Below are 15,013 nucleotides of genomic sequence, written 5' to 3'. Positions count from 1 at the left end.
GAGAATGAGCAATAGGGCAGGAAGGAGCCAAGTAAACTACTCTCTTCCTTCCATTTTTCTGTTCAAAATCATGTTCCCAGGTGCTTTCCTTCTTGTGGGAGAAAAGGTACTGAGTTCCTGTACATTCAAGAAGAAAAGTAAATTTTGAAGCAATTTTGAGTGAACAAATGGTGGGAGGAGAAAAGATTAAGTGGCTTCTCCATTCTGTCACTGAAACTAGTGGCTTCCTATGGCTGTTTTTCAGTAACAACAACAAAAAATTATACCTCTTCTAAATACCATCTAGTTTTGCTTTAAGAAACTGTCAACAAGTTCATCTTTCTAATGAATCCCGGAAGGATACAATTGGATAAGCTACCAAGCATCAGTTTTCTTGTCTCTTAGGGCTTAAAATTTTTCCCTTGGGATAAAAAATGGTCAATTGCTTGATTGTGTGAAGCCAAAATCATCAATTTTTATAATGTGGTAAAATAATACATAGTTCGGTAGTGTCTAAGGTTCATTACATCCTGACTACCATGGAACTTCCTTCGAAAGTCAGTCGGTGTTGTGTGAGCAGACCCTCCAAAAGTTCAGCTGATATGACAGAGAATGATTTCTTGATGAAGAATATCTTTTTACAGATTCCCACAACTGTATAACTGTCACATGAAGGAGTGATCCTAGCAAAATGTAGGTTCTCATATCTTCATTTTTTACCTGGTGGAGTCAGGGCAAGCTGAATTTTCCTACTGTTTTGGTGTGGATTCATGTTCTTTTGATTGAAACCCAACCACTTGGCCAAATTGTTGCTTAGCTCAACATCTATCTCAATCCAATTTCCAAGGGCTTTTTCTTAGGATGGGGTGAGTTATGACATGACAGATACCATATTCTCAAGGGCGCTTCAGCATGCCAACATATGTTTGCGATGTGTCAACTCATAAGGATATCACCACAGAAAAACCGGTTGTGAAAAATTTGACTTTGATTATATTTGCTTGTAAATATGAAATGTTCTTCAGGCTAAATTGGCAAATCCTATTTACAGCAATGAAGGCCATTGTTTCAGTGATGGATGTTGTGAGTTTTGTAAATGGGTGTGAAAGTGCCTTGTTTTACCCTTTTGGTCTCCCTTGGTATGCGTTCTTTGCTCTGTTACACAGAAGAGGAAGTGCGAATAGTTTCTGGTTTAAGAAACACGGACGTCTTTGCGGGCGAATCGGCCACTTTCACGTGTGAGCTCTCACGCTCTGGCGTGCAAAATGTACAGTGGTGGTTGGACGGATCCCCCCTGCAGAACAGCCCCGTGAATGAAATCTCTGTGCAAGATGGGAAAATTCACACTCTGACCCTAAAGGACTTGGGGCATAATGATTCAGGAGTTGTGACCTTCAGAGTGGGGCCCCTCATATCCTCTGCTAAATTATTAATCAAAGGTATTTTGGCTTCAAATGAAATGATGACTCCCACCAACAAACCATGTGACACAAGCTTCTGGCTGAGGGTGGCTCTTAACCACGTTTTGCAGAATGGCTACTGCAAGGCATGCATTAACAGGTAGGCCCAGCAAGCACCATTCCATACCTTGTGTGTTGTCCTTGTACAAGAAGCACACTGCTTCTTGTAGTGTCCTACTCCTTCAAGTCACAAGCATTCCTGCAGCCGTTTCTTGGCACAGAAAGTGGAGTGTCCTAGTGGTTGCTTTTAATTTTGCAGAGTATACACCAGCAGCCTGGCCCCAAAGTGGCAGGGATCATATGGCCATATGGCAACTTCCTTCCCCATTCCCACTGCAGTGTTCCAATCTATAATTGGCAGTCCAACCCAACCTTGGGCTTACAGCAGCGGAACTTGCAATCCTCTGCCTTAAGTCCCAGCGTGGCATTGCAAAAGGGACTGTTGGTGCATTAGAGGCATCCGATTCCCTACATTTATCTATTTTGTGCTTATGCAATATAAAGCAGCTTCCAGCAGAAGGAGTTACAGATGGACTCCCTTTAGGTGGTGGTAAAGGCATCTACCAACAGAAGTAGGGCTTTGGTTCAACTGCGGAGTTGGGGTGATGGCAGGTAACAGCCAGGTGGGGTACTGGGCGAGAGCCCATGCAGCAGAGTCAGCCCCTGAATCCCCTGAGTATTGAGACCAGTAATCATGCACAACGTGCTGTCACGGAGTAGGCAGGGGCACCATGGTGTCGCCAGCGCAGTGCATAGAGCAACCAGCAGCCTTGGCCTGTCACTGTGCAGTATCTTCTGGCTCCGCCAGTTAGTGATATCTGCAGGTACTCCCCAATTTCAGGTTTCCAGTCTGGATACCATTACAAAAGTTCAGCTTGATGTAAGTAGGAACCGGGCTATGCAAGAGGAGCCACCCAGGCTTGGCAATCTGTAAAATTTGCCACTGCTTTGCTCTGTCAGCTGAGGTCATCCCCAGCACAACCTGCACATTCCTGTTTTCTTTAAGGAGCTCACATGGAGGAAGGGGCGAGATCACTATGACCTGATCCTCCAAGCACAGTCATCTTGTCCCTTGCACCGCACAGGCACTTTAAATGAAAGACGTGGCCTGCTGGGAATGATCCCAGTTTACAGAGCAAGTGTGTGGCAAGCTTTAAAGAGTGGCAAGTGGTGAGCACTGGTGTCTCCTCCTGTACTGGTCCAAACTTTAGATAAGTTGAGGCCTGTAGTCCAAACTCCAGGTTCTTCCCTCCAGACATAGTGATGAATGAGGTTTCCCAGGCTGCAATCATAAGAACATAAGAACAGCCCCACTGGATCAGGGCATAGGCCCATCTAGTCCAGCTTCCTGTATCTCACAGCGGCCCACCAAATGCCCAGGGAGCACACCAGACAACAAGAGACCTCATCCTGGTGCCCTCCCTTGCATCTGGCATTCTGACTTAACCCATTTCTAAAATCAGGAGGTTGCGCATACACATCATGGCTTGTACCCCATAATGGATTTTTCCTCCAGAAACTTGTCCAATCCCCTTTCAAAGGCGTCTAGGCTAGACGCCAGCACCACATCCTGTGGCAAGGAGTTCCACAGACCGACCACACGCTGAGTAAAGAAATATTTTCTTTTGTCTGTCCTAACCCGCCCAACACTCAATTTTAGTGGATGTCCCCTGGTTCTGGTATTATGTGAGAGTGTAAAGAGCATCTCCCTATCCACTCTGTCCATTCCCTGCATAATTTTGTATGTCTCAATCATGTCCCCCCTCAAGCGTCTCTTTTCTAGGCTGAAGAGGCCCAAACGCCGTAGCCTTTCCTCATAAGGAAGGTGCCCCAGCCCCGTAATCATCTTAGTTGCTCTCTTTTGCACCTTTTCCATTTCCACTATGTCTTTTTTGAGATGCGGTGACCAGAACTGGACACAATACTCCAGGTGTGGCCTTACCATAGATTTGTACAACGGCATTATAATACTAGCCGTTTTGTTCTCAATACCCTTCCTAATGATCCCAAGCATAGAATTGGCCTTCTTCACTGCCGCCGCACATTGGGTCGACACTTTCATCGACCTGTCCACCACCACCCCAAGATCTCTCTCCTGATCTGTCACAGACAGCTCAGAACCCATCAGCCTATATCTAAAGTTTTGATTTTTTGCCCCAATGTGCATGACTTTACACTTACTGACATTGAAGCGCATCTGCCATTTTGCTGCCCATTCTGCCAATCTGGAGAGATCGTTCTGGAGCTCCTCACAATCACTTCTGGTCTTTACCACTCGGAAAAGTTTGGTGTTGTCTGCAAACTTAGCCACTTCACTGCTCAACCCTGTCTCCAGGTTATTTATGAAGAGGTTGAAAAGCACCGGTCCCAGGACAGATCCTTGGGGCACACCACTTTTCACCTCTCTCCATTGTGAAAATTGCCCATTGACACCCACTCTCTGCTTCCTGGCCTCCAACCAGTTCTCAATCCACGAGAGGATCTGTCCTCTAATTCCCTGACTGTGGAGTTTTTTCAGTAGCCTTTGGTGAGGGACCGTGTCAAACGCCTTCTGAAAGTCCAGATATACAATGTCCACAGGTTCTCCCGCATCCACATGCCTAGTGACCTTTTCAAAGAATTCTATAAGGTTCGTGAGGCAAGACTTACCCTTACAGAAGCCATGCTGACTCTCCCTCAGCAAGGCCTGTTCATCTATGTGTTTTGAGATCCTATCTTTGATGAGGCATTCCACCATCTTACCCGGTATGGATGTTAGGCTGACCGGCCTATAGTTTCCTGGGTCCCCCCTCTTTCCCTTTTTAAAGATAGGCGTGACATTTGCTATCCTCCAATCTTCTGGCACCGTGGCCGTTTTGAGGGACAAGTTGCATACCTTAGTCAAGAGATCTGCAACTTCATTCTTCAATTCCTTAATAACCCTTGGGTGTATGCCATCAGGGCCCGGTGACTTATTGATCTTTAATTTATCAATGAGGTCTGAAACATCTTCTCTTTTAACCTCTATCTGACTTAACTCCTTGGTTAGGAGGGGCCGTTCGGGCAGCGGTATCTGCCTGAGGTCTTCTGCCGTGAAGACAGATGCAAAGAACTCATTTAATTTCTCTGCCATCTCTAAGTCTCCTTTTATCTCCCCTTTCCCTCCCTCACCATCCAGAGGGCCAACCGCTTCTCTGGCGGGTTTCCTGCTTCTAACATATTTGAAGAAGCTTTTATTATTCAGATTGGTTACAATCTCCCCCCCCCCCCCCACAACTGAGATATAACTCAATTTACTGCTCCTTTTCTGTTTATACCATCCACTTCTTATAAAAAGCAAAACTAATGCTTACACCAACAGGCTGAGATAACAGTAGTGACATAAATTTTCTTTAACATCATTCTCACACTCTCCTAAGCATATGTGCTAAATATATGCCTCTCATAAGCCAAGTGCCAGAGGAAAAAAAGGAATAGAAGGTTAAAGAGAATAATTTATGTTAAATAATGACCCAATCCTAATAGGGAACCAGCATTCTAGAAGCGCAAGGCCCTTTACTGTTGTCGCAAAGTGCGACACACCATTCCACATGGCCTGGCCATTGCCGCAAGAAGGGGGTGGCCAGGTCTGGGTGCCAGTGGCCTGGTAAGTCAGTGCAGGAGATGGGAGGGAGAGAACTGGGGTGGGGAGGTGGACAGATTAAAACTGGGATGGAGGCAGTATCAGTGGGAGTGGCACAGGCTGATATCCTTTCCGTTTCAAACATGCTCTGCCTTCCTGGGTCTAGGTCTATAGCTGGCACAGGTCTGAATAGATGCACTCAAGCAGCGAAGACCTACTCCTGGGCAAGGGAACAAATGTTACCTTACCCAGAGTAGACTCTGGGGCCTGAACTTCCCCATGGGGTACATTGCCACGCAGGGGGTTATATATGATTGGGCTGCAAGTTAAACAGAAACTATCAGGGCCACTCATGAGCTTGATTGAAATGTCTGCTTTGAGTGGTGAGTTGGCACCTGTCTCATCTAGCCTATAGCTGACCACTTCCACCCAGTCTCTCAGTCTCTGAGCTGACTCTCTGAAATGGGAACACCCAAGAAGAGAATGTTCTTGGCCAGACCCCCTCTCTCAACCTGCTGTGACCCCCTCGCTGGCTCTCAGTCTGGCTCCCTGAGTGAGGGAAAGGTAGGGGGGCAATCTGCAGAGCATTTCATGTCCTGGGAGGGTGATAAAGCCTTTGGTGCTCCTTCAAGAAAGAGTCATGCCTGGGAACTCTGTGGGGTAGGACAGCTTGACCAGAGTGACCATTCTGCTGTGTTGCTACTGCTCCCACGGTGTGCCTGATCCTTGACTGCAGTGCACACTGGAGATGGGGATGTGGTTAAGGTTTTTGGTGTGATGCAGAACCACAGGTCAGGTATGTACTGAGTGTGGACCTGGCCCCTGGGAATGCACCAACGCATCCGTGACCATAATACCTCAGTGACATGTGACACACCAGCTGCCTTAATAGCTAACCCACTGCTTCCATTATGCTCACTCTTGACATGAGCAGATACTAAACTCAGCAAATTAAGCGGTGCTTTCATGTGCCTCACTCGCTTTGTAGTCCACCCTGAGAGCTCTGGCTTAAAAGCACCCATAATCATTCACCAGGGATCCACTAACGCATGTCCCTCCTGACGTGTTGGTTGACAGATCCAACCGTTGAGGTGGTCAGTCCTATGCAGGATGTTCTCATCAGTGAAGATGGCACCGCAGAGTTCATCTGCCAGTATTCTAGGCCTGTACAAGCCTCATGGAAGAAGAATGACGAGGAAGTTCATGCAGACGGCCAGCGAGTAGTCATTGAGCAGGACTGGAACGTGGCCAAGCTGAGGATTAAGCCGGCGCTTCCAAGGGACACCGGCATCTATTCTTGCGAAGCCGGAGGCACAAAAGTAGTGGCTATGCTTGATGTGCAAGGTGAGGTCTTCCACGGTGGAAAGAAGACTGTCGTGTGACTAAAGGGAGCATTCGCAGCAGCGACCGACCACAGGCAGCAAATGGCTTCTTTTTCTATGGCTGACAGCGGTTTCTCCTCGATGCCAGCTGGAGCCAGAATTGTGGAGCTGTCGACTGCTCTAGTCATGGAGTGGCGGGAGAGGGAACCAGCTCTTCCAGAGAAGGGGTTGGCCAACCAGGGTATGGGCCTCTAGAGTGGGAATGCAAGGATCTGCACCTGTCTTTGAAATTCTTACCTGTTGTAGACATGCTGCTAGATTTTTGTCTAGAAGACCATACCTTACCAATACTCTCCAAGCCTGGCCTTTTAATTCCCCTGAGCTGCCCTTTATTTTTTGGGCTGTCTGGTAATGCCCCATAATGAAAGTCCCTTTTTGATTATTCAAGATCTGATCTAATTTAATAGTTAAGAATACGAGCTTGAAAGTTCCTGGTTAAAACCTCTAATCAGCCTCCAACACACTAGGATGGCCTCAGGTGAGCCTGTTGCCCAACTGGGATGGTTAACATTATATGTTTTAGCAGGCATGATCCTTGGTCAAGTGTGTTCTCTCCCTCCCCCCCCCCTTTGCACATGAAGGAAGCAGATTTAAATCTTTTGTTTTTGGTTTAGAACAAACCACACTTTTTTTGTGGTTTTTTCTCATCTGAATATAAGAAACAATGGTTTGTCAAAATCACAGCTAATTAATAAACTAGGACATCAGTCCAAGATCCAGTCTTTGGGTTAGCATGATGCCCAAATCCATCAGTTTTCTAAGCTGCAAACTCTCCATGGAAAACTCTCCTTGACAAGGAAAATTAATTCTGGCCTGAAACGAAGTATGTGAAGTGCTTTGAGCCCCCTAAATTTATGCTTTCTAGTTACTACCTTTGATCCTTCTAGAATGCAATCGGGACAGACAGTCTATTAGGTGAGGTGATGCAGGTTGCATCAGCAGCAAATTGCAGGAGGGTGTGAGGGTAGCAAATTTGGGGTGCACTTCACCCTGAGTCTGCTGCTGCTACTCCTTCACTCCAGCCCACTGTGGATGCAACCTGCGTTGATTCACTTTCTACCTACTAAACATACGTGTAAAGTGGATCACCTGCCTCCTTTGCATGTTCCTCACGTGGTTTCTTCAAACACGGAAGTGCAGGACTTCCAGTTTGATTTACAGGAACTGCATGAACAAAGGAGCTCTTGCATTCACATGGTTCCTTTAAAATAAATGTGGAGTGCCAGCACTTCTGCAACAAAAAAAATTGCAGTAAGTGGCTATTGTGTTTTTTTTCTTTATTGTGCAAAGGTGGCAGAACTAAGGCACCCGTGGGCAACATTGTGGGTCAGGCTGCCACTGCCTGCAGTTACCCAAAGCTTAGGTTTTTGAATTTGTTGTTTAGTGTAATACTGTTGCTGGTGATGATTCTTAACTGGTTGCTGTTTCCAGGGTATTATTACTGTTTTGATACTCTGATATTGTTTTTATAGTTGCTTGACTTTGTTATTTTTAATGGTTGATTGTTCACTGAGCCTATGATCCATATATTTTTTGAATAAAATCAATAAAAATAAAATATCCATAAAGACAAGAGGGGAGCAATATATTCTATGTTGTTATATGTGTTAACGTATGTTTGAATTCACACATAACATCCATGGCCCAGTTGCCATTCCTCTGTGTCTACTGCTTTTATAAATCTCAGGAAAACGGTGTAGGAAATCTCCACATTGGGCCATCTGATCATTCCCAACAGGCGCACCATTACAGAAATGCTATAATGAAATGATTCCAAATGTTTCATACTGTACAACAAGCTGGCACTAGCACATTTATGAAGATCTCAGCCCCCTTTTGATTTAAGCCATCCTGCCTTGGGGCAATTCATAGAGTCTGCAAGCTCTTCCTTAGCCCTTGGTAACTTCTTAATCTTGACAAATGGATGGCAGTTGCATCCATACTGCAGGGTGAAAATAGGGTAGTTTCTGGCCATGTGCATTAAATGTCAAAAGCTAGGCTTGGCTGCTTGCTAAGGAGTGGAAACAGGAGCCTGGCAGTTCTCAAGTGATTGTTCCTGGGCCCTGTTTCTTTTGGGCTGACGTTACAGCTGTGTTTGAAAAAAGAAAAAGGAAAAGGATCAGATTACAGTGTAACTGCATAAAGACCAAAGGGAACCATGCCTCTTTTCAGAGTTGTTTGCAAAATGTTCAGCTATCTCACAAGAACTGCTGAGTTTTAAATGATTGTGTCCCTGGAATGAGATGAGATCAGTCTTTACCACTGCATTCAGTTGGTTTTGCAATCGGGTATGATATAGTTCCAAGTTAATTGATGCTCAAATGTGGTAAAGTCAATAATTTCTTTTCCAAAACATCTTTCACCAGCCAAGAACACCATCGTCCAGGGCTTGGAGAATGTTGATGCCGTGGAAGGGGGCGAAGCACTGTTTGAGTGTTACCTGTCCAAGCCAGAGTGCTACAATTATAACTGGTTACTCGATGACAGGCCAGTCAAAACATCTGAAAACACTGAAATGGTTTACTTTGAAAACGGACTCCGGCATCTCCTTCTCTTGAAGAACCTCACATCCCAGGACTCCTGCAGGGTGACTTTCCAGACTGGCGATCTGGTGACGTCTGCATTCCTGACTGTAAAAGGTATCAATCCGTATTGCGGTGTAATGGTGGTTCCACTGGCCCAAATCACAGAGAGTTTGGTTACACACGGGTTACAAGTCATAGTAGTACGGGTTACAAGTCATAGTAGGTATGTACAAGCTCTTGGTTTTAGAGGCAAGCTTAAGAACAGCCCCACTGGATCAGGCCATAGGCCCATCTAGTCCAGCTTCCTGTATCTCACAGCAGCCCACCAAATGCCCCAGGGAGCACACCAGATAACAAGAGACCTCATCCTGGTGCCCTCCCTTGCATCTGGCATTCTGACATAACCCATTTCTAAAATCAGGAGGTTGCATGTACACATCATGTCTTGTAACCGGTAATGGATTTTTCCTCCAGAAACTTGTCCAATCCCCTTTTAAAGGCGTCCAGGCCAGATGCCATCACCATGTCCTGTGGCAAGGAGTTCCACAGACCAATCACAAGCTGAGTAAAGAAATATTTTCTCTTGTCTGTTCTAACTCTCCCAACACTCAATTTGAGTGGATGTCCCCTGGTTCTGGTGTTTTGTGAGAGTGTAAAGAGCATCTCCCTATCCACTCTGTCCATCCCCTGCATAATTTTGTATGTCTCAATCATGTCCCCCCTCAGGCGCCTCTTTTCTAGGCTGAAGAGGCCCAAAAGCCGTAGTCTTTCATCATAAGGAAGGTGCCCCAGCCCAGTAATCATCTTAGTCGCTCTCTTTTGCACCTTTTCCATTTCCACTATGTCTTTTTTGAGATGCGGTGACCAGAACTGGACACAATACTCCAGGTGTGGCCTTACCATCCATTTGTACAACGGCATTATAATATTAGCTGTTTTGTTCTTAATACCTTGATTGCCAGATGCAGGGGAGGGCAGCAGGATGCAGGTTGTGCCTGTTGTCTTGTGTGCTCCCTGGGGCATTTGGTGGGCCACTGGGGGATACAGGAAGCTGGACTAAATGGGCCCTTGTCCTGATCCAGTGGGGCTCTTCTTATGTAGAGTGGTTCAATTCCATTTCCGAAAGTTATCAGGTGTGAGGAAGGGGTCACAGAGTAAGCCAAGATCAAGAGCGGAGGGTTTGTTCAGAGCCACAGATCTCCTTCCTGTGCCTTTTATATGCTGTGTTCCAGTGATGTTCTCCCCCAGCCTCCATTGCTTTGCTTGTGAGTAGGCCCTTTTCCCAAAGCAGATCTTTGTTCGTAAAGAGATTTCCCTCTGAGAACCAGCTCCCGGAGGGAATAGGCTGCAGTTGCTTCTGTGGCTACCTTCTCCACCCACTTCCCTCTTCCTCTGCCATCCCTGTCATGGACCATGTTCCCATATTTAGCAGAGTGGTGGTGGGGGTACCTTCTGAACTCACACCAAATCTAGATGCTTAACAGGGGACCATTGTTTCAGGATTTTGTGACATGCGAAATTGAAGCCTTGCTGATGTTACCTTTTCAGTATGGCAGCTGCTGTGGCACTTTCCTTCTGTACTTCGAAGGCAAGAGCAGAGCCCTGACTCTTCTAGGAGGAGGCAAAGCTGATTTGGGAAGTTGCTGTGTCATGGTCTCCACCCATTTGATCTAGGTCCTCTGATATTACCTTCAGGCACATGAAAGAGCTGATCCAAGGGTCCCATATGCTGTGGAACCTAACACCTGAAGATGTCCTCATTGTGCTCTTTTACCAGAGTTTTAATGCTGAGACATTGTCAGATGTCCTCTATGCGCCTCTAGTCCTTGTCAAATATTCCTCGTTCTGCAAAAGCCATGATATTGTGATATAAATGTAAATGTTTTAACTTAGTTACTTTTTGCAAGTTTATTTGTTCTGAGGAAAGAAGTTGGATTTTCTTTTCACACATTTTAAGGACTCCTGATGTGCAACTCTAGATCTTTCAAATGCAGTTGTGGCTTTCTAAAGTTTTCAAAAACTTGCATCGTTTTTGAACGATTTGGCACTTCCGATCAAGTGCAGTAACACAGGCCTACAAAACTGAGGGTCAGAAAAGTTTGGTGGTTTGATATGAATTTGGGGTGCTGATTCCAAAAATGGCATCTGTTTTGCCCTAGTTTTGGAGATATAGTATAACCTCATTAGTGAATGGTTCAAGCAGGAAGCTGCTTGAACCATTCACTAAAGAAGCTATGCCGTGTCTCCAAAACTAGAAGTGATAGGGCAAAACAGATGACATTTTTGGAATCGGCACCTCAAATATACCCAGGAATTGGTGTAACATTTAAGGAAGCAAAATGTGTGTTGGCCTGTGTAATTTGCAGCCCAATCCTGTTGGTCCTCTGCACCACTGGGACGCATGTTCTGGTAGTGCAGTCTCCTTTACAGTGGCTTCAAAGTGCAACCCACCATTCTATGCAGCTGGGCCACCATGTGCCTGTGGTCTCCAGAGAAGCCCTGATGATGGGACGTCTGTGTGGTGGTTGGCAAGAATGGCGTGGAGACTGGAATGGAGAGGGGGTGTGTGACGATACCAGAAAGGGGTGGTATCAGTGGCAGCAGAAGCACCAATATAACTACCCCCCTTTTCCAGGTCTCAATCCATGTCCCTCAGCTCCACTCAGACTTGCACCAGCTGAGCAGGTCCATCAGAGCAACAGAGGCTTGTCCCAGGGCAAAGGCACACATGGTCCCCTACCCTGAGGAGAGTTCACGCAGCTGAAACACCCTGCAGATGCCTGCTCTCCTCTGATCTCGTAAGCTAAGCAGGGTCAGGCCTGGTTAGTACTTGGATGGGAGACCGCCTGGGAATACCAGGTGCTGTAGGCTTCTACCATAGTCTTTTGAGACTGAAGGTTGCCAACCAACACCCTTTCAGGATGCAGCGTGCACTCCTTTGATGCAACTACATCAGTGGGGAAAGACTTAGGATTGGATAGGGCTGTTGCTGTCCTTGTTCTCTTCCAACATTCTTGTCAGCCTGCAGGTGTCAAGTGCAGTAATTTCTTAAATAAATAGTAAGAATTCTACACTTAACTCAAATCTTTCCTTTTTAAAAAATTCTTGGTGATCTGTCTTCTTGTCATTTCAGGATGGCGACTAGAGTTCTTGCAACCATTAAAAGACACCACAGTCACTGCTGGGGAGCGAGCCGTCTTCAGTTGTGTTTTAAGTGAAGCCGTGCCAGACAGCGAGGTTGCTTGGTATATTAATGGTGTGGATATTGAGACAGATGAAAACTGGGAAATCCAGGCAGAAGGGAAGAGCTACACACTCATATTGAAGAAAGCTCAACCTCATCACTCTGGGGAAGTGACATTTGCTGCAAGGGATGCCATTGAATCAGCCAGGTTATCTGTCAGAGGTAGGTAGGGCTGGCTAAGCTGCTGCGAATTCCAGTTCTGACTGAACTGACTGCTCCAAGCCTGATTCTCTTAAGCCCGATGTTTGATCATCTGTTATGGGGACCCTACAGTGCAGAATGCCATGCTGGCCTTTCTCAGCTGTGGTGGGGGTTCTCCAGTGGATCTTAAATCTGGGCATTGGAAGTGGAGAATGAAAGGCAAAGCCAATCATTCCCCTCCATTAGGCTTTTCATGACTCTTGAGCTGAAAGCTTAGTCATCTCTTCAGTTTAGTTTTGGTTGGTCAGGACCAAAACTGGAGCTTCTGATTCTGGCTGCTATCTTACCCCCAAAGACATCTCTACCTGTAAATAATGTCGACATGTGCAAACTGTAGTGTAAGATCATACAAATTATTTAATGCAATCTTAAAAAGAAATTGTTTCTTTAAAAAAAAAAAAAAAAGGAACCATCATAATTTCTGGTTCTGAACAGGAATTCTGGTTTTGGAAGTCAGATGCAGGCATACACAATTTAGATCCACCTTTGGCCATTTTGGGGCTTTTATTAAAAAGGCATGATATAGATGTTACCATACAATACCACACAATATAAATGCATTTAATTACATCAGAGGCAGAAAATCTGCTCATGTTTTACTTACTAATTAATATGTAGGCAGCTGTGGCATTCAAATTAACAAGTTGCTTGATGGTTGTTGCGGATACTGAATTTGTGGGCACGCATAGCCCTTAAATGTAGTTTTGGTTTTTCTGTTGTTGTAATTGAACTGCTAAAGCATAGGACCCCCTCCTGACTATGATTAGGCAGTCTTAACATTTCCTGTTATAATAATGGAGCCTTGTCAAGTAATTCCGTTTGGTTTCCACAGTGCCAAAAGAGGTAGCTGAAGAAGCACCTAAGACTAAGGAGTTGGGTGAGGTAACAGATGAGCAGTTGCAACCCAGCTTACCACCTGAAGCTGCTCAGGAGGGCGACCTCCACCTCCTGTGGGAAGCTCTTGCCAAGAAGCGCAGGATGAGTCGGGAGCCAACCCTGGATTCTATCAGTGAGTTGCCAGAAGAGGGTGACAAACTTCAGAAACGAAAGGAGGAAGCCGAGGTGATCCAGTACTACTCAGAGGAATACTCTACTTGTGATGAGTCAGCTAAGGCAGGGGAAGCAGACTTCTCTTTCACCAGTTCAGATGATGAGTCCAGAGCTGGAACACCTTCCCTTATTACTTACCTCAAAAAGGCAGGTGCCTCCACAATTAGTGGCAAAATCTCTGCTGGAAAGATCTCTACACAGTGGGAGAAGACAAGCACTGAACACGCACCCCCTGCTGAGCCAGCTAAACCAGAAGCTGAGGAAGGAGACTTGGAAGACCCTTCCATGGCCCAGGCAGCTGTCAAAATTCAGGCTGCTTTCAAAGGGTACAAAGTGAGAAAGGAGATCAAGCAGCAAGAATGCCCGGTGTTCACTGAGACTTTCAAGGATTTCTCTGGTGAGCCTGGAGGCACCCTCCATCTTGAATGTGTGGCCCAAAGCAAAACGGACATGAAGGTTTGCTGGCTGAAAGACGGGGATGAAATTTCAGATGGGCGCCATTATCATATAGACAATTACAGTGATGGGACCTGCTCCCTGATTATCACTGGCCTGGAAATGAATGACATAGGCAAGTATACCTGTGAGGTGTCCAATAAGTTTGGCAAGGTTTCCCACAGTGCCAAAGTGATAGTTGGTGTACCGCCCCAAGCACCCACACGTAAGCACAAGCCTGCCAAAAAGCTTCCGGAGAGCGAAACGGAGAGCTCCTCTGGCAGTGAGATGGATGAGGCCTTCCGCAAAGCAGGAAGGAGGATTCACAAGCTGTTCAAGTCGAAAATCTCCACCGAGATTTCAGATGTGGAGGAGGAACTCTTTGTCAGTGCTGATGAGGGAGAGATAGAGGTGATGGACCACCAGACCTACCGGGAAGACGAAAGGTACATTTACATCAAGTTTGAAATCATGTCTGAGGCCAAAACAGCTGCCAGCCGGTTTAAAGAAATGTTTGCTGCTATGGGTATTGCTGTCGAGATTGACATTCTGGATCAAGGTGCTAAAAAGATAGAGCTGCGCATTGGGAAAGCCACACCGCCTGCTCCAGGGAAGTTACAGACCTTGATGAAACGACCACCGCCTCCTTTGCTAACATCTGATACTGGTAAGCGAAGCATGCTAGGCTTTGGCTACAGCAGGCTGGGCCCATATACAAGGAGATGTTTATAAGGCACGCTTTTCTCCCTGGTCCAGTGCAGATTCCCTGATGAGGTGGAATCTTGGATCTTCAGCTGTAACACTAACACAGTCAGACTGAACCTTAAGTGTTGGGTTGGGGATGCATAACATCAGGATCATTTAATTCATCCCAGGTTTGGGATCAGAGTTTTCCTTCTCTCAGATGAGCTGCCTTCCCAGGCTGACGAGTCCCACCTACCTGGTGGCTGTTTAGTCGCCTCTTACGACAAGTACAGCCAAACCGAGGGCCTATTCTTATGCCCAGCCCCCAGGGGAATGATGTAGTGTAGTGTACTACTACTGTAGTGGAATACTGTAGTGGAAATGCAGCCCAAGTCTTATCCATAAGCATCAATATGTATTCGTACAATTCAAACATGGGGAAGTGCAATCAC

The 15,013-nt window shown here is 46.1% G+C and overlaps 1 protein-coding gene across 13 annotated transcripts in view; it reads left to right on the top strand.

Moving 5' to 3' along the window:
- Window positions 1–15,013, top strand: part of OBSCN (obscurin, cytoskeletal calmodulin and titin-interacting RhoGEF) — a 210,209-nt gene that overhangs the window by 104,469 nt on the left and 90,727 nt on the right. For 11 of the 13 annotated variants that reach the window (XM_066627017.1, XM_066627014.1, XM_066627011.1 and 8 more), the window contains 5 exons: window positions 1,146–1,418; window positions 6,118–6,384; window positions 8,789–9,061; window positions 12,081–12,353; window positions 13,225–14,544. In XM_066627017.1, coding sequence (XP_066483114.1) covers window positions 1,146–1,418; window positions 6,118–6,384; window positions 8,789–9,061; window positions 12,081–12,353; window positions 13,225–14,544 — 2,406 coding nt within the window. The remainder of the gene's footprint in view (window positions 1–1,145; window positions 1,419–6,117; window positions 6,385–8,788; window positions 9,062–12,080; window positions 12,354–13,224; window positions 14,545–15,013) is intronic. The other 2 variants (XM_066627007.1, XM_066627009.1) reach the window with 2 other exon arrangements.

The sequence above is a fragment of the Tiliqua scincoides genome, chromosome 5 (genome assembly GCF_035046505.1).
Source record: "Tiliqua scincoides isolate rTilSci1 chromosome 5, rTilSci1.hap2, whole genome shotgun sequence".
NCBI lineage: Eukaryota > Metazoa > Chordata > Lepidosauria > Squamata > Scincidae > Tiliqua > Tiliqua scincoides.
Note: the sequence above shows the minus strand (reverse complement) of the source record. Positions and strands in the feature narration are given on the sequence as shown.